Raw genomic sequence first — 22,415 nt, forward strand, 5'->3', positions numbered from 1 at the left:
GAAACACACGCGACTTGATTTTACACCGTCGTCACAAATGTATGAACATTAATTGTTATTTATTTTTGTCATATTTATTTATTTTTTTATCAAGAAAACATTTTATTACATTTTCTTCGTTTTCTTTTTTAGATTTTTTTTCACTATGAAATGAGAGCACGAGATATAGAGGGAAAATTGAAGAGAAACACGATTCGCGGGCTTTTCTCGATGCAAAAGAGAATATAAAAGACAAACCGGACAACGAACTCACGCGACCGACCACCAGGTGCAGAAAGCGTTAGACCGGGACTCTGGACTCGTGTTCACCTGCTGAATCCGACAGACTGTTGGCAGGTAGGGTATTCAGAACCAATGTTCATTCGCTGCAATCCACTCTTTTTCTCCCACCGCAAAACCGATTCGATATAATGACCATCATACTATTGCTTTTACAAATGAAAGCACTCTATGATTTCGTCAAAAAAAAAAAAAAGAGAAAAAAATGTTTTTTCAAACCACATCCGAAAAAAGGACAAATTTCTTTTTTTATTATTATTTATGATAATTTTTCTCGGCAATTGCTATTTTTTTGTCGTCGTTGAATAAATCGTCGGTATTTGAATACTTTGTGGAAAAGAAATTTCTCTAGATTGAGAGAAATATTTTATTTATTTTATTCATTGTTTTTTATTTATTTTCCGGTCTTGGATAATATGATTTTTTGAAGCTTTTTTGGACTATTTTCAAAAAAGACTATTCTTTCGATTTACTTCCAGAAAAGGCGACTTATTTCTACGTATTTTCAAAAAATGCGACTTTTTCGACTTTTCTTCTAAATATTGCAACAAAATACCACTTTTTTGGTATAAGAAGCAACTATAATTTCGATTTTTACAATTACTACTTAATTTCAAATTCCAATTGTTTAAAATTTATTATTTAAAATATCTATTTTCGATTAGAAAAAATTTATTGTCGAATTTCGATAAAATTATATTTGAATAGAAGTTTTTTACAATGTAATTAAAATTTTGAAAATATAATTAAAATATTGTTAAACAATTGAAATTTAATAACATATTTTGAAAATAATAGAATTTTTCAAAAGAAATTTTGGAAGATATTTAAAAAGAGTCTAATATTTGAAGAATTTTCGGTACAATTTAATTAAATTTTTGAAATATATAATGAAAAAATTGTTAAATAATTTAAATTTAATAACATATTTTTAAAATAATTGAATTTTTTAAAACAAATTTTGGAAGATATTTAAAGAGTCTAGTTTTTGAAGAATTTTTGGTATAAAATGCAAACTTATTTCGATTTTTACAATTATTATTTAATTTTAAATTTAAATTATACTTAAAATTAATTAAAATTATTATTTAAAATAACTATTTTTGATTAGAAAAATAATTATAGTCCAATCTTTCGAAAATAAGTTTTTTTTTATTCCAAAAAAATAAAAAAATATTAAAATATCTTTTAAAAAATTTATTCTCAGAATTTTTTTCATATTTTTTTAAAATTCAATTATTTTTAATATTTTTAATTATTTCTATATTTTAAAAAATTCAAATATCTACAAAAAGAAGTGCATTAAATTTTTTTAAAAAGTATACTTGAAGAATAACGATACAGTTAAATCATTCAAAAATGATTTTTGAATAATTTTTTTATGATATAATTAAATTTTTGAAATATATTATTAAAATGTTTTTAAATAATTGAAATTTTGTAAAATTTTACTGAAAATAATTGATATATTTTAAGAATTTCATTGTAATATTTAAAAAATTAAATTTTGAGGAAACTTAATTTATTGTACATTTTGAAAATAGTTGAATTTTCGAAAAAGAAAAATCTTCGAATGATAATTTCAAAATGAAAATGAATGAAAATTAGCTTCAAAAAATTATAATAAAATATTTTTAAAAAGACGTAAAATAATAACTTTTTTTAAATAAAAACTTTTCAAATTTTCAAATTTCGGAAAATTATTCAGTTTTAAAAATTTTAATTAATAGCCTTCAAAGAATTATTTTTTTTAATTTTCCAATATTTCTTTTAAGGAATACAATTATTTTTGAAAAATTACATTACAATAATATTTAAAAAAAAAAACTAATTTTTAGGATTTTTTACCAGTAATTTTTTAAAATTCAACTGAATTCTAAAAAAAATTAAATTAAAATTTTTAAAAAATACTATTTTTCTATACTTATCTATTATTAAAATTTTGAAATAATCGGATATTTTCATGTTTGTATTGAAAATTTCCTTGAAAAATTTGATTATTTCTTAATATTTTCGAGAAAAAATTCTTTTAAAAAATTCAATTCTTTACTAAATTGGAATCATTAACATTAAAATATCTATTATTCTTCAAAAATTGTTTTAAAATATTTTTAAATACTAATTTAAAAAATTTTCTTTTTCAATTTTTTAAAAATCAATTATTTTTAATATTTTTGGATATTTTAAATTGCATTTTTTAAAAAATGAACTTTAATAACTTTAAAAAAATTGTAAAGACGAGAAGAGTTAAAAAGAAAATAAAAAATTTTAGATAGGTAATAATAATTATTAAATTTCAAAAAAATTGCAGTTTGCAATTTTTATAAAATTTTTTTAATTAAAAGTTAAAACTTTTAAAAATTGAATTCTTGTGAAAAAATGACAAGTATTTAAATATTAATTAATTAATTTATTCTGCAAAAATTTTTTTAATTTTGAAGAATTAAATTTAGAAATTAGTGAAAAGTCAGGGAAATAAAAAATAAAATTCTTGTGACAACACTGAAGAAAATAAACAAATTTTTCGAAATTTTCTGACTTCTTAAAGTCGATCTGAGGTATTTATTTTTCATTTTTCCCTATAAAAAAATTCATGATCATTCAAAAGAAAGAATCTTTTTTATAAATTTTTTCTTCCTATAAATAAAGTCATGATTTGATTTCTTTTCTTTTCTGTGAATACATATTTAATCGAAATCGTTTTAAAAAGAGAAAATTTACATTATGGATTTTTTTTCTTTGAATTAGAGTACGGAATTAATTGATATGATGACAATTCGTATTGTGACAATGAAAAAAGAACTTTTTTCTTTCACTGTAATCAGTACAGTGACGTTACGCATTTGTGATCTATGATTTCATTAAAGTTACTTCCAGTGCATGATAATTAATAATTATACAGTGAATGAATGAATGAATGAATGAATGAAAAAAAAGAAAAATTCTCAAAAGCGGGACAGAACTTTTCAAATCCGTCATTCGTGAATTTTTCACCGCATCTATTGTATTGTTTCTGTCTCTTCGTATTCAACATTCTAAATATTTTTCGTTCATTTTTATTTTTTATTTTTTTTATAACATGTAATATTTATTTTATAAACATTCCTCTAAATATTTTTTTTTATTTTCATTTTATTTTTTTTATTATAGTAGGTATTTATTTTATTTAATTTTTAAATCACTTTTTTTTTTAATTTCAAAATTTACAAAATTTTGAAATTGAAAACAAAAAAATTGTATGTAATTAAAAAAAATATATTTTCATGTTCATAATATTTTGCAATAATGACATAAATTCAATGTGTTCTTATCACAAGAACACTTTTGATTTCCTTATTGCAATTATTTCGCATTAAAGGTGAACTAGTTATCAAAAATGTAATTCTGGTTTTTCGAGTCCTTATTTTCAAGAGACAAATTTATTAATAAACGAAAGCAGTCCAGATAACCTTTTATCAAAAGAGTCCAACGGGTTGATTTGAATTTTGCAAAATTGTGACTAAAATTCCACAAGTTTGATTTAAAAAAAAGAGAATTATTTACGATTTTTTTCCATATCTTTTCTCTTTTTTTTGAAAATGACATTTAAATATCAATGATTTTCGAGAAGAAATTTCAGAAAATTTCGAAATCAATGTAAAGGAAGTAAAAGAAGTCGGCAGTGTGATAGTTATCTCTGTAAAAATGTATTTATTACTGAAAGTATTACCTACAGTAGCAACTAAAAGACGCACTTAATTTACCTTTGGAACGCATAGAATTTTGTTCCGCTAGCGAAACAATAACAGAATGACCTTGCGACTATTTGCCACATACAGTTGAAAAATTTTTTTCAAGGTGAATCCAAAGAAAATTGTGCCACAAAATAAATAATTTGACAATTTTTTCTGTTGTTTGGTGTAAAAACAAAAAATTCCCTTATTTTTTTCAAATTTAATAATTAAAATTAAAAAAATTATTAATATTATTATTATTATTATTATTATTATATTATATTATATTATTAATTATATTATATTATTATTATTATATTATATTATTATATTATTATTATTATTATTTATTAATTAATTTATTTGTTTTTTAATTAATTTAATTAATTGAAAACCAACAAATAAATAAATTTGCTACTGGTGGAAATACCGAAAATACTTTTAGTAAATATATTTTTATACAGAGATAAATTATTAATAAAGAATTTAATAAATTGAAAAAAACAAAATTCGGTTTTTATTTATTTTGAATGTTATTTCATTGAATATTTCGGAAATAATAAACAATATTGCGGAAAATTGTTTTATTGAGTTATTTCATAATAATTAGAAAACAATGTTATACTTAATTTTATGTTTTTCTTATAATAAATTCTTTGTTTCAGTTTGGTGACTCGACGGAAAATTGAAATTGCTAAAACAAAGTTTGAAATCGAGGCGCAAAGTGGGAAATATTATGGTTTTTAGTCACAGTGCTCGGAACCGATAAAATTAAGTGCAGGAAAAACTTGAGCAAATAATAATGGTTAATGAACCTGTTTCACATAATCATTGACTAGATGCTTCAAATATTTTTTTTTTGGGACCTTTTTTGAAAGAAATTCCTGAAAAAATGCTAATTTCCATTCGTCACAATACAATAAGAAAATGGTGAGATTTTCCTATTTATATTAAATTAATTGAGTCGAAAAAAATTACAGTTTAGAATTATTTATAATTAAAGGAAAATTAAATTTATTTAAAAATAATTGAATTTGTTTAAAGATAATTAATTGAAATTGTATTTAAATTTTCAGTGCAGTGAATAAATAACACATCAAGAAGTCAAATTTTCTTTCGAGATGAAAATTAACATTCTTGGTTTAATTTTCACTTTGGGAAGTCTATTTGTCTTCGTCTTATTGCTACATGTCAAGATTAGATTTTAAATTCTAATAAAGGAATTTTCGTGAGTAGTTTACAAATAAAATTCTACCGTAAAAAATTTGAAATAGTTCCATATAATATTCTCTTTGGAAATTGAAAAAAAGAGAAAGTAGTGCGCAAAACTGTATTCTTCAAATGCATTCGAAAATAATTTTTTTTCTTTTTAAAAATATTGCTTTGGAAAATTTTCAATTGTATATTTAACATTTTTTTGGAAAATATTAAATTAAACTTATATTTATAAATTGGATTTTCAAATTGGATTTAATTTTTAATGGTTTTTTCAAATTGGATTTAATTTTGAATACACAAAAATTATAGGGTATAAAAGACACGATAAAAAGAGAAATAATCTTTATTGGTCAATGGTACAAGACACATTTTTTTGCATTTAAAACCCGTTCAATTCAATTTTATAATATTCTAACTGCACTTGCACATAACTGAGGGAGAAATATAACTTGTTGATTGATTTCGTGTTTATAGTACGAAATAGCAATTTATTTTTAACATTTTTATATTAGTTATTTATGGACAACAAATTTTCATGAATAGGAAAAGAAATTAATTACTTATTCATTTTCTAATTTTTCTTTTTTTGTTGAAAATTATATTTTCAAGCGAATAATAATTGTGCATAAAAATTTGTTTAAATAATTTTATTTATATAGTTTAATTATAAATTATATTTAATATAATATAATAAAATATTATATAGATAATTAATATATTATTTATTATTTAATGGTTTGTAATTTATCACTTAATTTATAATTTATTATTATAAGTTATAAATTATTATATAATTATAAATTATATTATAATTTATTATTTTAAATAAATTTTTTAACATTTGAAAAATATGTCACATTATTATGACAAATATTTAAATAAATAATTTGTATTATTTATTATGGAAAATAAATATTGGAAATTATAATTAGATAATACAGTGAGAAAAAATTAATTACAATAAATAATTAATGAGTTTCAAAGAAGATAATTATATAAATCATTCAATAATTTGTTGAAATGCAGCTTGAAAATTACAAAAGTTTCTATTTGAGTTTTGAATTTTTATTTTATATTAAATTATGTTCTGTTACAAATTGTTCTGCATTTATGTCTTCCTGTGAAAGCGATTGTTAAATTTGAAAAAAGAAAAAAAATTTTCTGAAGAAAGAAAATCCATAACTTTTACTATTTAGTATTCTCTTTTATGCGTAGACAAGATTTTTTTTTCAGCTACATGATCTAAAGACGCTTATAAATATTGAGTTTATCTTTTTCAGATGCAAAGGAGAAAAAAACCTTTTGACTAATGAGGAATTCTAAATCAAAAGTACTTAACTGTACTTTAGAGCAATAAGTAATGACCATCGTCGTTTGGAAAAGTTTTCAACATGAAGTTAGAGAGCAAGAGAGAATAAGGAATTTTCTGCGAAATTTTTATTTTAGCCGACAGGCAAAAGAGGAAAAGAAATACGCAGAAATATAATTATGGTGAGCAATTTTGTCAATAGTTTAAAAATCGTTAATTACAACAAGCAGGAAAAAATTAGAAACAAAATTTGAAAGAAACTGAGAAACGTTTGCAAACAAATTTGAAAAAAACTGAAAAAATCGAAAACTAATTTCAATAAAACAGAAAAAAACAACAAAGTTGAAAACAAATTTGAAAAAAACTGAAAAAAATTTGAGAAAGAATTTGAAAAAAAGTAAATGTAAAAGATTTTACACTTTTAAAATGTTAACATTCTTTAACGGGTTTTTTTTTTTGCTCACAAGTTTAGTAATTAATTAAGAGTCTTAACGTTAAGTTTTCCTAAATGTAATTATTTATTTACATTAGTATTTTGTCAACAAATAATTTATTTGATTATTTTCTCTCTGTACTTTGTCAATATCCCGGTTTCTTATCTCACGTCTAACGAAAACATTATTTATCCTTTTTTTTTGTTTGCACAAATTTTCAGGTCAGTTGAAATTTCCTTTTTTCCGATTAGATTCATATCGATCAAAATACAAACACGCTAATTTCTGTACATATTCGACAAAATTCTTGATATTTATTTATTTATTCCATGGGCAGTTATGTTAATTTTGTCATCAGGTTTTTCAAAAGAATTAAACATAATTTTTTTCCCCAATTTTTTTGAATGTGTCACTTAATTAAAAGTTTTCGGAGGTCATTATATGTATATGTATGTGCGATTAGACTAAAAACTGGAAATTTGTTTTTCGTAATGATATATTAAATATTACATAAGCGAGTTTTTTTCTCATTTCCGCTGCAATTAAAAGATGGTTTTTCAGTTTTGTAATGTGTTTTATTAAAAAAAAAAGTACATTAAAAGTTAAAAAGTTGTAAATGTTTTTGTTTTCTTTTGAAATTTGAGAATATTTTTCATTAATTATTCGAATGTGTAAAAAATCGGAATTGACATTAAATTAAAGCGTTTTAAATAGAGATAACATTTTTTTTTTATTCACATTTTATTGAAAAAGATAAGGAATTCGAGTGGAAATAATTAATTTTTGATTGTTTCTTCAGAATTTTAGATTGACTCTTCGGATCTTGATCTATAAATAGTAATTCACTTCAATATTGTCTTTAGTTTTTAGAGAAGTTTCTTTCAATTCTCATCAAACGATAGAATTTTTCTGATAATTTTGAATTTATTGGTTTAAATAAATATTAAATAAAAACTCGTGTTGTTTTCATTTTTTAGAGAATTTTCTTTCAATTCTCATCAAAAAGTAAAATTTTTCTAAAAATAAAAATACATTTAAATAAAAAGGTAAAAAAAATTGAAGGTAAAATAATTTTAAATAATAATAAATAAATAAGTAAATAAATAAATAAGCAATTTAGTTAATAAAAAGTAAATTTTTTTATTTATATCTTATTCATTTTATTATATACTTATAGAGTTTATTAAATTTATTTTTTTGCTAATATTCTTAAATTCTTTTTATTAACAAATTTATTAAAATTTTGAGTTAACGACAGTTAATACTGTGACAAGAACCAGTTGTTGCATAAGTTAAGTGAATATAACGGGTTCATGAGTCTCATTCGTGTTACTTCCAGAAAATGAGAGAACCTAGTTCAAAGACCTTGTTAAACTCAGTATTTTTCATGATTTAAAAAAAATAATTATTACCAGTTGTTATAAACTTCAAGAGAGAAAGGAAAAGTCTTTTTTCTTTTTTTTCTATATTTTTTTTTTGTTTTGAATGACCAAGTTTGCACTGCCAACAATAATACGACCTTGCAAATTTACTACGTACGCTCCGTGAAATTGTAATATAGGAAAAATAATTTCTTCTGCATTCTTTTTGCCGGAATTAAAATTTTTAGCTCGAATAGAATTTTTTTTTCCTTTTTCTTGGATTTTTTTATTTTTTTTCAATTTTTTTTCTTTCCATTCTTTTTTCTCTTTTCATTCCATAACAAATTTCTTTTCAATTCTTTTACTGATTGACACTAAGAGAAAATAAAAGTATTTTAAAAATTCATAAAAGTAAAAATCAAAGAAAATCATGAAAATATAAATAAATAAAAGACATAAAAATGTATAGTAAAAATGAAATTAAAAAAAAACGTAGAAATAAATCAAAAAAGAAAAATAAGTGAATGGAAAAATAAAAATTGAAATTTACTCAGAAATGAAAGTGATTTGAAAACAAAAAAAATTTTTGCTAGCTTTCGTGATTTCGAAGGTTAAAAAAAAAGAAAAAGAAACTAGATCAAAAGCGTTGATTGTGGCTTAATTAAATTTCACCTAAGTGGTGAAAATTGTAGAGGATAAAATCGAGAGGATTTGTGGCTTTTTATCAGAGAGAAATGAAAAAATGCAAAAATTCTCCATGTAATTATATGACATTTTGCTCTCAGTGTCTTGCAACATAACTAGAAAACCACATAAACATATGAATTCGCTCACATCTTGTTATGTTAATTAGAATATATTAGAAATTTAAACAAGAGGAAAAAACATTGCCGGAAAAATTTATAATTCAAAGATTTTTAATATTGAATGAAACTGGAATTTTTTTTTAAATGTTTTACTCACTGACACTTGTATTATTGTCATAAACAATTTGTTTACTATTTACTGAATTATTTACCATTTACTAATTTTTTACTATATATTTACTGAATTATTTACTACATATTTATTTGCTAGTTAGTAATTTCTCCATTTTTTTAAACTTATTTACTGCTTATTTACTATCTATTTTTTTACAATTTATTTACTTTTTGTAATTTATTCACTGATTTATTTACTATTTATTAATTTATTTACTGTTTATTTACTATTTCCTAATTTATTTACTGTTTATTTACTATTTACTAATTTATTTTCTGTCTATTTAATAATTTATTTCCTGTTTACTAATTTATTTACTTTTTTATAATTTATTTACTGATTTATTTGCTATTTACTAATTGTTTACTATTTATTTACTATTTACTAATTTATTTACTGTTTATTTACTATTTACTAATTTTTTTACTGTTTGTTTACTAATTTATTTACTGGTTATTTACTATTTACTAATTTTTTACTCTTTGGTTACTAATTAATTTACTGTCCATTTACTATTTACTAATTTATTTGCTATTTCACAATTTATTTACTATTTACTAATTTATTTACTGTTCATTTACTATTTACTAATTGTTAACTTTTTATTTACTAATTGTTAACTTTTTATTTACTAATTTATTTACTATTGACTAATTGCTTGCTATTTACTAATTTATTTACTATTTACTAATTGTTTGCTATTTACTAATTTATTTACTATTACTAATTTATTTACAATTTTTTTTACTATTAAATAATTTATTTAATATTTATTTACTCTTTATTTACTGTTTAATTGCTATTTGTTTAACTGTTTATTTACTCTTTATTTACTATGTGCGATTTTTTGCTTGCAGAAAACAACTAAAGAATTGACATTTCTGGAGGAATGTTATCGTCCGTTGAAGAATGTTTATAAGCTATTAAAAAGAAAAAAATATACTTGTTTTGTATAATCAAGGAGATAAATTTTTCTGATGGTGTGTCTTGGATATCAGCAACCGGCACCGTGAAGAACCTGCTCATTAGGTCGTGCCTTCTGATTCTAAGCATTTTATTGGTCGACAAATCGAGGAGTAAACATATTTTGCATAATTGAAATCCTGACGTCAGACTAAGGTTGTTTATAAAACGGCGTGATTTTTTGAAATCTTCTCACAACACACATTTCAGGAAAAGTGCAATTCATTCATTATGAAGGAAGAATTTAAGGTACTTTTCAAACTCAATTTTTTCTATTTTTCTTTATTTTTTATTTTTCTATTTTGTTTTTTATTCAATTTTAATCCTTTCATAACTCTATTTTTCCTATTCTTGTTTATTTTTTACTTTTTTATTTCTATTTTGTTTTTCTTTCTTCATTTTGATTCAATCATAAATCTATTTTTTCTATTCTTGTTTCTATATTTTTTATTTTTCTATTTTGTGTTTTTTACATTTTAATTTATTCATTAATTTCAATTTAATTTGCAAACTACATTTCTTGTATAAATCCTGTTCTTTTTTAATATCTCAAATGTAGAATTAAAAGACAGGCGAAACTGATAAAATTCGCGACTTGAAAAATTATATTCAGAAATGTAGAGAATTTTTTGTGGTAAACTGATTAAATTCGCTACTTGAAAAATTATACTCGCAGAAATATGGTGGAGAATTTTTTTATAGTAAAAAAAAAATTTTCTTTTTTAGTATTTGACAGGTTTTGATTGTGAATTCAGCAGTGAGGATGAACGCTGTCCGGGAGCACTTCCCGTGGGTCAAAATAGTCCTCAAAAATGTCCTTACGGTCTTTACGCTGAACAATTGTCGGGCAGTGCTTTTACCGGTGAGTTAATAAAATACAAAAATTAATATATATATTCATTAAATATTATTCGTGATATTAATAAATAACGTAATAAGTAATAAGTAAATATTAACGTAATAGATAAATTATAATATTTTCTAATAGTTAACAACTTGAATATTAAATGTTTCAGTAAACACAGTCGCGATGATACAATATTATATACGATGAATATAAATTTTAATAAGTGTCATTAAAAATTATTTAATTATATATTATATATTATATTGTTTCGAAAAGAGGAAATCTGTAAAGTAGAGGAGAAATAATAATATAATTTAATTAATTGCGTTTGAAATATAATGAAGTGTTTAGAAGAAACACACCTAATTAAGAGATGTTTTTAAAATTTCTTACGGAGAATAAATTCCTTCAGTGGAGAAAATTTCCTTTTTCTATTCCAGTTCCAAGAGGCGAGAATAAAAGATCTTGGCTGTATCGAATAAGACCTTCGGTTGTGCACGATGTCTTTGAACCAATTCAAGAATTACAAGATCATGTCACTCATGAATGGGACCAATTTCCCCCTACACCTAATCAGGTCTTGAAATTAACTAAATTTCTTTTTCTCTCTTCTGGATTTTATTATTTTAGTTTTATTTTTATTGTTTATTTTTTAACTAGCACATGTTACGCACGCTTGCGCGGGAAACGTGGAATTTAATTTTTTATTATGAATTTTTATTTTCAAATAACAACTTCAATTTCGCAGAAATTCAATTATTTAAAAAAAATTTTTAAACATTCTTGTCAAGAATTCAATTATTTTTATGAACTATAAAATTCTTCGCAAGAGTTCAATTATTTTTATAAATAATAAGCTTTCGCAAGAATTCAATTATTTTCATTACGATTTTAATTAAATTGCTCGAAAGAATTCAAGTATTTGAAAAAATTTTGAAAATAATTATTTATCAGAATTCAATTATTTTCATTACATTTTTAATTAGATTTCTTTAAAGAATTTAAACCAAAAAATTACTTTTCTTTCAAAATTTTTAGTAAAATTCGTCGCAAAAGAATTAAATTATTTTCATAAAAAAATAAAATACTTTGCAGGAATTAAATTATTTTCTATTCAATTTTATAAAAATTTCTTGATAGAACCTAACTATTTTCAATAATTTAAACAATTTTAATAATTTGCAATCAAAAATTATAATAAAATTCTTTGCGGAAAATCAATTATTTTCTTAAATAATAAAATTCTTGACTGAAATTCAATTATTTTCTATGCGATTTTAATTAAATTCCTCGAAAGAATTCATTTATTTACAAAAACTTTAAAAAAATTTATTTATTAATATTCAATTATTTTCATAAGAAATAAAATTTCTCCCAGGAATTCAATTATTTTCAAGAATTTAAAAGAATTTAATTATTTGCAATACAATTTTTACTAAATTAATTCGAGGTATTTTAATATTCTTCGAGATAATTAAATTGTTTTCAAAAATTTTAATTAAAAGTCTTTGCTAGAATTCAATTATTTTCATAAATAATAAAATTCTTGACAGGAATTCAATTATTTTTGAAACAATTTCAATTAAATTTCTCGAAAGAATTCAATTAGTTAAAAAAAATTCGAAGAAATTTATTTATTAGAATTTAATTGTTTTCAATACAATTTTAATTAAATTCTTTGGAAGAAACTAATTATTTTTAAAAGTTTTTAATAAAATTCTTCGAAGCAATCCAATTCTTTTGAAAAATTTTATTAAAAATCTTAGCAAGAAATTTTATTAAATAAATTATTGAATTATTATTTAAATAATAATTATTAAATTATTAAATATATCATAAGTTATAAAATTCTTCGGAACGTTTCAATTACTTTGAATACAATTTTAGTAAACTTTCTTGATACAATTCCATTATGTATTCTTTAAAATTTTAATAAAATTAAATGAAAGAATTCAACGATTTTCAAAATTTTGATAAAATTCTTTAGAAGAAAATTTTATAAGTTTTTAATAAAATTCTTTCAAACAATAAATTGAATTACTTTGAAAAGTTGTAACTAAAAAAATCTTGGAAAAAATTGAATTATTTTCAAAAGTTTTAAATAAATTTCTTCGCATGAATTTTGTTATATAAATTATTAAATTTTTAAATAAATTTTCATAAGTTCTAAAATTTTTCAGAGGAATTCAATTACTTTCAAACATTTTAATAAAATTCTACATAAGAATTGAATTACTTTTCAGAATCGAAATTATGAAAGTTAAAAACAAATTATAACTTTTTTTGAACAAAAATGTCATCTTTGAAATTAAAAAAAAAATCCTGTCATTAACGCAAAATTATGGAAAATAAGAAATTTCTAAATTTTTCTTGCAAAAATGTTTCTACGAAAATATAAATATTTCCTAATAAATATATAGTATATATTAATAATTAATACTAATAATATATTAGTACAAATTTTTTAACTTTTCAGAACAAAAGTAATCTAAAATTTCTGAAAATTAACTTTTTATTTTACATAGAAGAAAACAGTAACAAAAATGTATTATTTATTTATTTATACAATTTTTCATCGATATTAATATGTCTTTTTGTTTTTAGATTCGTTGGATGCCATTCGACGTGCCAACTCGTCAGGAACCGGAAGTAGATTTCGTTGAGGGTTTACATACACTTTGCGGAGCTGGCGATGCTCGCACGCGAGCCGGAATTGCTGTTCACATTTACCTCTGTAATTCTTCCATGCGAGATAAAGCCTTTTACAATTCTGATGGAGACTTCCTTATTGGTAAAGGAATATATCCTCTGTTTCTATATATGCGTGTGTGAAAGTCATGGTCTACATAAATTTCAAACTCTTTTACTTATAAACAATGCGTGATCATTATTGACCAGTATTTATTTATTTTGTTTTTTTCTTTCTTTCACTATATTTTTGTTTTTATCGACAATAAATTGCTATACAAAGTACTTTAAATATGAAACAAAAAACATCGAAAGAGTATACGAAAGTGAAAGTACTTACCACCCTGTCTTAGAATTCAAATCATTCTTTTTAAAACGTTTATTTTCATTTTTTTGAAAGATACTATTTTGTTTTTAAATTATTAAAAAAATTACACTAAAGTATTAAATTTAATTGTTGAAATAATATTTGATTTAAAAATTTTCCTTTTCTTTTAGTACCACAATTGGGTGTCTTGCAAATTACGACCGAATTCGGAAGAATGAGATGTGAGCCAAATGAGATTTGCGTTATTCAACGAGGAATGCGTTTCTCCGTGACAGTATTTGGTCCATCCAGAGGTTACATTCTTGAGGTCTTTGACAATCACTTTCAACTTCCAAATTTGGGACCAATTGGTATGTTTGAAACGAATACGAAACAAAAAGAAAACGAAAACAACATAATTAATCTTTAAAAAGTTCAAAAAATTTAAAAAGAACATTTTTTGAAAATAAAATTCAGTTAATTCCAAATTATCGAACCAATTGGTATGTTTGAAAAGAATTGAGAATACAAAACAAAAAGAATACAAAAATAATTATTAAACTTTAAAAAGTTTCAAAAAAGTTTTAAAAAAAGATTCTTTTTTGAAAGATAAACTTTGGTTACATAATTAATAACTATACGAGAAATATAAAATTTTCATCTTATAAAATATATATAATTTTCCATAAAAATCAAATATAATATTACATACGTATATATACGTATAAATTGGAATTAATTTAATAGAAATTTTTTTAATGGCTAATTATATTATAATATTCTTCTAGTTTATAATTAAGAGAAGAAATTTGTTGAATTACTTTTTCAAAAGAGAATAATGAAAGTAACTTGGAATTAAAAGAAAAAATTAATTAAAATGCAAGTGGATGAATAAGAAAAATCTTGATTGAAGAAAAGAATTGTTTATTTGGAAGTGCAATAGCCTCTTTGCTATGAATAATAATTCGCGTTATAATATACACACAGACATAAACAGAGAATTTGCGTTGTTGCGAGATAAATCACTTGTAATGTTACTCAAAAAAAACTTTCGAGGCGAAACGGAAGAAAAAGTTTATAATATAATTCTTCCGATTATAAAAGATCTCTTATTTATTCCGAAACTCAAAACTCGTATCGCGCAAGTGAAAGGTGAATCTCAGAATTTAGCCAAATAATTAAATCGTACTAATAAATTTATTTCTGCATTTATTAAAAATTTCTTTAATAAAATTTGCTTTTTGTTTCCTAATTTTTTAAAATAATTTTTCTTTTTTCATGTTTTGAATTTTAAAATTAATGAAATTCTAATTTAAAGATTTGGAAATTAAATAATAACAAAAATTAATTATTTAATTACTACTTCAGATTTAGATTTTAGAGAATAAGTTTTGTATTTAAATGAATTCTTTTGAAAAATTTTATTAAAATGTTTTAAAGTAATTCAATTTTGTTTGAGAAATTTTATTATTTACGAAAATAATTGAACTCTTGCGAAGAATGTATTTTCGAAAATGTTAATAAAATTCTCGACAAGAATTCAATTATTTACAAAAATTTTGATAGAATTGTTAAGAATTCAAATTATTTATTTGTTAAGAATTCAGTTACATATATTTAATGTATATTTACGGCAATTTTATCTAAATTCCTTGAAAGAATTTTAACTTTCTTCGAATCAATTAAATTGTTATCAAAAATTTTTATAAAATTTTTGTCAAGAATTAAATTATTTTCCCAAATAATTTTACAATAGTAACATTTATATTGTGTATGAGAAAGAATTAGATTTTTGTCTAGAATTTTATTAACATTTATAAAAATAATTAAATTCTTTCCAAGAATAGAATTAAAATTGTTTTTAAAATAATTGAATTTTTAGAAAGAGTTTTATAAAAATTTTTGCAAGTAATAGAATTCTTTTGAAAAATTTTATTAAAATGTTTAAATGTTTACGAAAATAATTGAATTCTTGCGAAGAATTTTATTTAAATTTTTGAAAATAATTAGGTAAATTGTTTCGATGAAGTTTAATAGAAATTCTTAAACATTAATAAATAATAATATAATTATTTTCGCAAATAAGAAAATTCTTCCCAAGAATTCAATTATTTTAAACGCAATTTCAACAAAATTTCTTGATGGAATTTAATTATTTTCGAAAATTTTAATTAAATTCTTGACAAGAAATCAATTATTTACAACATTTTTGATAGAATTGTTTATAAGAATTCTATTATATTTAAATGGAATTTGAACTAAATTCCTTAAAAAATGTTAACTTTCTTCGAATCAATTAAATTGTTTTCAAAAATTTTAATAAAATTCTTGTAATTAAATTATATTCATAAATAATTTCACAGAATTTAAATTAATATTGTATAGAAAAGAAATTGATTCTTGTGTAGAATTTTTTTAAAATTTTCCAAAATCAATAAAATCTTTCGAAGAATTTAATTGAAATTGTATTGAAAATCATTAAATGCTAATAAAAAGTTTTATCTAAATTTAAAAAATTTTAAAATCTTTTGAATTCTTTTTAAGTACTTCATTAAACTTTTCTAAAATAATGGATTTTTTTCGAAGAATTTTAATAAAAATTCTCGAAATTATTAAATAATTTTGTATTAATTTGTTAATTATAGTTAATAAGTAAATTTTTTTTTAATTTTGAATCTGAAATTATTCAAAAATTGAAGTTGATATTTAGAAGTATAAAATTTTGTAATTTTTATAATAATAGGAAATGATGAATTCCGGATCTCTGTCCACACTTGAAGTTAGTTATAGTTATTCTTTTGTTTTTTATACGTTTTGATAGAAAATAGAAATATACATATACATATACATATACATATACATATACATACATTATAATAATCGTAAGTTTCCTTTCCGTTAGCAAATTATCTGCATTCATTTGTTTGTTTTGAAAATTTAATTTTGTGGGTTAAGTATTGGGATTTTTTATATATTTTTTAATGTCAAACTTTTTAATGTGTAAAATACCTACTTTACTTATTAAATTGTCTCGACTCTTTAGTAAAAAATCTAAAATTATCAAAAATTCGAAAAAATTCAAAAATCCGAATTTCTTAAAATTTAACATTTTTTCCTCTCTTTTATGGGATTTAGCTTCATTATTTTTGTGCTTTTGAAAAATACTTTACTTATTAAATTGTCTCGACTCTTTAGTAAAAAATCTAAAATTATCAAAAATTCGAAAAAATTCAAAAATCCGATTTTCTTAAAATTCAACATTTTTTCTTCTCTTTTATGGGATTTAGCTTTATTATTTTTGTGCTTTTGGAAAATACTTTACTTATTAAATTGTCTCGACTCTTTGGTAAAAAATCTAAAATTATCAAAAATTCGAAAAAATTCAAAAATCCGAATTTCTTAAAATTTAACATTTTTTCCTCTCTTTTATGGGATTTAGCTTCATTATTTTTGTGCTTTTGAAAAATACTTTACTTATTAAATTGTCTCGACTCTTTAGTAAAAAATCTAAAATTATAAAAAATTCGAAAAAATTCAAAAATCCGATTTTCTTAAAATTCAACATTTTTTCTTCTCTTTTATGGGATTTAGCTTTATTATTTTTGTGCTTTTGGAAAATACTTTACTTATTAAATTGTCTCGACTCTTTGGTAAAAAATCTAAAATTATCAAAAATTATCAAAAATTCAAAAATCCGAATTTCTTAAAATTCAACATTTTTTCTTCTCTTTTATGGGATTTAGCTTCATTATTTTTGTGCTTTTGAAAAATACTTTACTTATTAAATTGTCTCGACTCTTTAGTAAAAAATCTAAAATTATCAAAAATTCGAAAAAATTCAAAAATCCGATTTTCTTAAAATTCAACATTTTTTCTTCTCTTTTATAGGATTTAGCTTCATTATTTTTGTGCTTTTGGAAAATACTTTACTTATTAAATTGTCTCGACTCTTTAGTAAAAAATCTAAAATTATCAAAAATTCGAAAAAATTCAAAAATCCGATTTTCTTAAAATTCAACATTTTTTCTTCTCTTTTATGGGATTTAGCTTTATTATTTTTGTGCTTTTGGAAAATACTTTACTTATTAAATTGTCTCGACTCTTTGGTAAAAAATCTAAAATTATCAAAAATTATCAAAAATTCAAAAATCCGAATTTCTTAAAATTCAACATTTTTTCTTCTCTTTTATGGGATTTAGCTTCATTATTTTTGTGCTTTTGAAAAATACTTTACTTATTAAATTGTCTCGACTCTTTAGTAAAAAATCTAAAATTATCAAAAATTCGAAAAAATTCAAAAATCCGATTTTCTTAAAATTCAACATTTTTTCTTCTCTTTTATAGGATTTAGCTTCATTATTTTTGTGCTTTTGGAAAATACTTTACTTATTAAATTGTCACGACTCTTTGGTAAAATATCTAAAATTACCGAAAATTATCAAAAATTCAAAAATCCAAATTTCTTAAAATTCAACATTTTTTCCTCTCTTTTATGGGATTTAGCTTCATTATTTTTGTGCTTTTGAAAAATACTTTACTTATTAAATTGTCTCGACTCTTTAGTAAAAAATCTAAAATTATCAAAAATTCGAAAAAATTCAAAAATCCGATTTTCTTAAAATTCAACATTTTTTCTTCTCTTTTATGGGATTTAGCTTTATTATTTTTGTGCTTTTGGAAAATACTTTACTTATTAAATTGTCTCGACTCTTTGGTAAAAAATCTAAAATTATCAAAAATTATCAAAAATTCAAAAATCCGAATTTCTTAAAATTCAACATTTTTTCTTCTCTTTTATGGGATTTAGCTTCATTATTTTTGTGCTTTTGAAAAATACTTTACTTATTAAATTGTCTCGACTCTTTAGTAAAAAATCTAAAATTATCAAAAATTCGAAAAAATTCAAAAATTTGATTTTCTTAAAATTCAACATTTTTTCCTCTCTTTTATAGGATTTAGCTTCATTATTTTTGTGCTTTTGAAAAATACTTTACTTATTAAATTGTCTCGACTCTTTAGTAAAAAATCTAAAATTATCAAAAATTCGAAAAAATTCAAAAATCCGATTTTCTTAAAATTCAACATTTTTTCTTCTCTTTTATGGGATTTAGCTTTATTAATTTTGTGCTTTTGGAAAATACTTTACTTATTAAATTGTCTCGACTCTTTGGTAAAAAATCTAAAATTATCAAAAATTATCAAAAATTCAAAAATCCGAATTTCTTAAAATTCAACATTTTTTCTTCTCTTTTATGGGATTTAGCTTCATTATTTTTGTGCTTTTGAAAAATACTTTACTTATTAAATTGTCTCGACTCTTTAGTAAAAAATCTAAAATTATCAAAAATTCGAAAAAATTCAAAAATTTGATTTTCTTAAAATTCAACATTTTTTCCTCTCTTTTATAGGATTTAGCTTCATTATTTTTGTGCTTTTGGAAAATACTTTACTTATTAAATTGTCTCGACTCTTTGGAAAAAAATAAAAAATTATTAAAAATTATCAAAAATCCGAAAAATTGAATTTCTTAAAATTCAACATTTTTTTTCGCTTTTATACCATTTAGCTTTATTATTATTTGAATTTTTATTCAAGAAAAAAAATGGAAAACTGAAAAAATTTAGAATTTTTTAAAAATTACAGGCCTTTTCCATGATTTCCCTGATTTCCAGAAGCCTTTTAAAAATTCCATACCATTTCCATGATTTCCATGATTTCCATGATTTCCAGATTCTGTAGGAACCCTGCTTTTGTCTGACTTTCTTCTAAATTATCGAATTCAGTGATTTCTGGGGTGAATTTGGTTAAGTTGTAAAATGATTAATTTGTATTTGAATTCGTTTTTTTTGAATGTAGAAAATCTGATGTTAATTTAATTCTTTTTTCGTTATGCACGGCAAAAAATATTTAGCTGGATGAACTACAGATTTCACTTTAGTAGCGAAATTATTTAGTGCTTCAATTAATACTTTCGTTATTCTAGAGAAACTTATCGCTATTTCAAGTAAAACTTTTTTCAGTGTGTAATAATTATTATTTCTTTAAAAAGTATTTAATTTAAAATGGCTTTATAAAATAAGCAATGCAAAAGATGACCCAGATACTAATTGTAATTGTTCTAGCCATAGTTTAAGTCTAGTAATGTAAATTCTATTTAAATTGAGACCATTGAGTGAAATTATTTGATTTTTAGTTAGTTAAATCTCTTTGTTAGGTTATAATAATTATTTCTTTAAAATTTTTTAAATTGTTTAAAATAAGCAGCCCCATACAACATTCCCGCGCGCTTGCGCGCGGATAGTTTGGCTAGTTTTTATAATAATAGGAAATGATGAATTAATAATAATAATAATAAATTAATTAAAATAAAAAATTGCGAGTATTACTTGCTAGGAAATAATAAAGTTAAATTTGTTTTTTACAGGTGCCAATGGACTGGCAAATTCTCGAGATTTTGAAACCCCTTCTGCATGGTACGAGGATCGGGACGTGGATTATAAAATAATTTGCAAATATCATGGAAAAATGTTTGTCGCCAATCAACGTCACAGTCCGTTTGATGTTGTCGCATGGCATGGGAATTATGTCCCCTACAGATACAATCTTGAACGTTTTATGGTTATCAATTCGGTTTCCTTCGATCATTGCGTGAGTATATCTATAATTAATCTCTAATTAAATAAATAAAAATAAATAAATAGTTAGCTACAGTTAGTAAATTATTTCTATTTCTTAATAAATCGGAAATACATTTTTTTAGGACCCATCAATATTCACCGTTCTCACTTGTCCCTCGACGAAACCGGGGACCGCGATCGCTGATTTTGTGATTTTTCCTCCTCGTTGGTCCGTTCAGGAGAACACTTTCCGTCCACCTTATTATCATCGTAAGTAGATTGATAAATTAATGATTCGAGATGAGAATATTTTTAATGATTTACATTTAATAATAGAGTAAATCTAAAAGAATCCGATGCTCCCTTTCTTTCATTCTATACGCCTTTCTAAAGATTGACTACATAGAATTAAGCAACGCGCGTGGTGCCGGGAAATAAAGAAAGAAAAGAAGCCTCCAACGCGGATTAAGAAATTATCTTACTTTCCGATCTTTTGCTTTTCTGATAACATCTCTTATTCAATCGGTAAATAATTAAAAACACATATCTCGATTCTTGAAAGCAAAAGCAATCTTTGCTTTTATTTTTCTATTTAATTTATTTATTTATTCTTATTTTAAGAGTTTATTTTTTATATGATTATAGTGGTTTTTTTTTTTGTTTTTTTTGGTTTAGTACCACTTATTATCACACTCTTTAAAAACAAAACTAGAACGAAGATGATTGAATAATGACGGGAATGTTTCGAGAAATTAAATGAAAATCGATAAATGGTGAAAATGAAAAATCTCTTTACAATTGTATACGTAAAAAGATTTTTCATTTTCTTGTAATTTACTGCGGCTTGTCGAAATGATGCGAGATCGTTCCAGAAGAGTGCTTTTGAAAATTGATCTCTCTTGAATTCCAATTGTGAAAAGTCGGAATTTTCCGTACAATATCATCTCTATTATGGTGAATGTCAATTGAACGATTTCCCCTTTTTTCTTCACTCTACATAGTGGACCGAGAAATTCTGAAAATATAGGACGAAAGAGAATAGAGCTACACTCTCTTTATGCAAATAATTATTTCCTTAATTTATAATTTTCTAAACTTATTAGTTTAATTAAATAGATAATATTTGCATCTACATAAAGATAATATTTGCAAATTAATAGATATTATCATCGATAAAATTGATTAAATTTGAAAAAATTAATCGATGAGAAAAAATGGGAATTAATTATATTTTTCTATTTAAGGAAATTGCATGAGTGAATTTATGGGTTTAATCAAGGGACGTTATGAGGCCAAGGAGGATGGATTTCAGGCTGGTGGTGGCTCTTTACATTCAATAATGACACCGCATGGACCCGATACAAATTGTTTTGAAAGTGCTTCTAATTCGAAACTGGGACCCGAACGTATTGCCGAAGGAACTCAGGCGTTTATGTTTGAAACTTATTACAGCATGACAATAACGAAATGGGGTGGAAAAAATTGCAAAAAGATTGATTCCAATTACAATAAGTGTTGGGAGGATTTGAAAAAAAAATTTGAACCAACTCAAAAATCTTGATCTCATGCAGGCTTCGCACTAATTTACGAAAATAAAAATTTACCAATTTTTTAACGATTTCCTACTATTTGGATAATTTAATTTGCATTTGTTTTCTAATTCTTTTAATAAGTTTTCTTTTTAAATATTTTCAATTT

General features: G+C 22.3%; 1 protein-coding gene across 3 annotated transcripts; it reads left to right on the plus strand.

Moving 5' to 3' along the window:
* The first annotated feature begins 199 nt into the window (after positions 1–199).
* On the plus strand, positions 200–22,379 carry LOC122509856 (homogentisate 1,2-dioxygenase). 3 transcript variants are annotated; one of them, XM_043624137.1, is made up of 12 exons: positions 200–336; positions 4,658–4,922; positions 5,069–5,220; positions 6,491–6,701; positions 10,153–10,507; positions 10,985–11,120; positions 11,546–11,682; positions 13,710–13,896; positions 14,292–14,471; positions 20,525–20,748; positions 20,861–20,987; positions 21,962–22,379. In XM_043624137.1, the coding sequence occupies exons 5-12, from the start codon at positions 10,490–10,492 to the stop codon at positions 22,276–22,278; spliced, it is 1,326 nt and encodes a 441-aa protein (XP_043480072.1). In that variant the 5' UTR covers positions 200–336; positions 4,658–4,922; positions 5,069–5,220; positions 6,491–6,701; positions 10,153–10,489; the 3' UTR covers positions 22,279–22,379. The 3 variants fall into 3 exon arrangements, with proteins under 3 accessions (XP_043480072.1, XP_043480074.1, XP_043480075.1); XM_043624139.1 differs by lacking the exons at positions 200–336; positions 4,658–4,922; positions 5,069–5,220; positions 6,491–6,701 and adding an exon at positions 7,923–7,999; XM_043624140.1 differs by lacking the exons at positions 200–336; positions 4,658–4,922; positions 5,069–5,220; positions 6,491–6,701 and adding an exon at positions 7,994–8,015.
* Positions 22,380–22,415: the final 36 nt, after the last annotated feature.

This window comes from Leptopilina heterotoma, unplaced genomic scaffold (genome assembly GCF_015476425.1).
Source record: "Leptopilina heterotoma isolate Lh14 unplaced genomic scaffold, ASM1547642v1 Lhet_63, whole genome shotgun sequence".
In the NCBI taxonomy this organism is placed as follows: Eukaryota; Metazoa; Arthropoda; class Insecta; order Hymenoptera; family Figitidae; genus Leptopilina; species Leptopilina heterotoma.

Coding starts and splice junctions, on each gene's coding strand:
- LOC122509856 (XM_043624137.1), top strand. Junction 11,121..11,545: donor GTCGGGCAGTGCTTTTACCG/GTGAGTTAATAA, acceptor TTTCTATTCCAG/TTCCAAGAGGCGAGAATAAA. Junction 13,897..14,291: donor TGATGGAGACTTCCTTATTG/GTAAAGGAATAT, acceptor CTTTTCTTTTAG/TACCACAATTGGGTGTCTTG.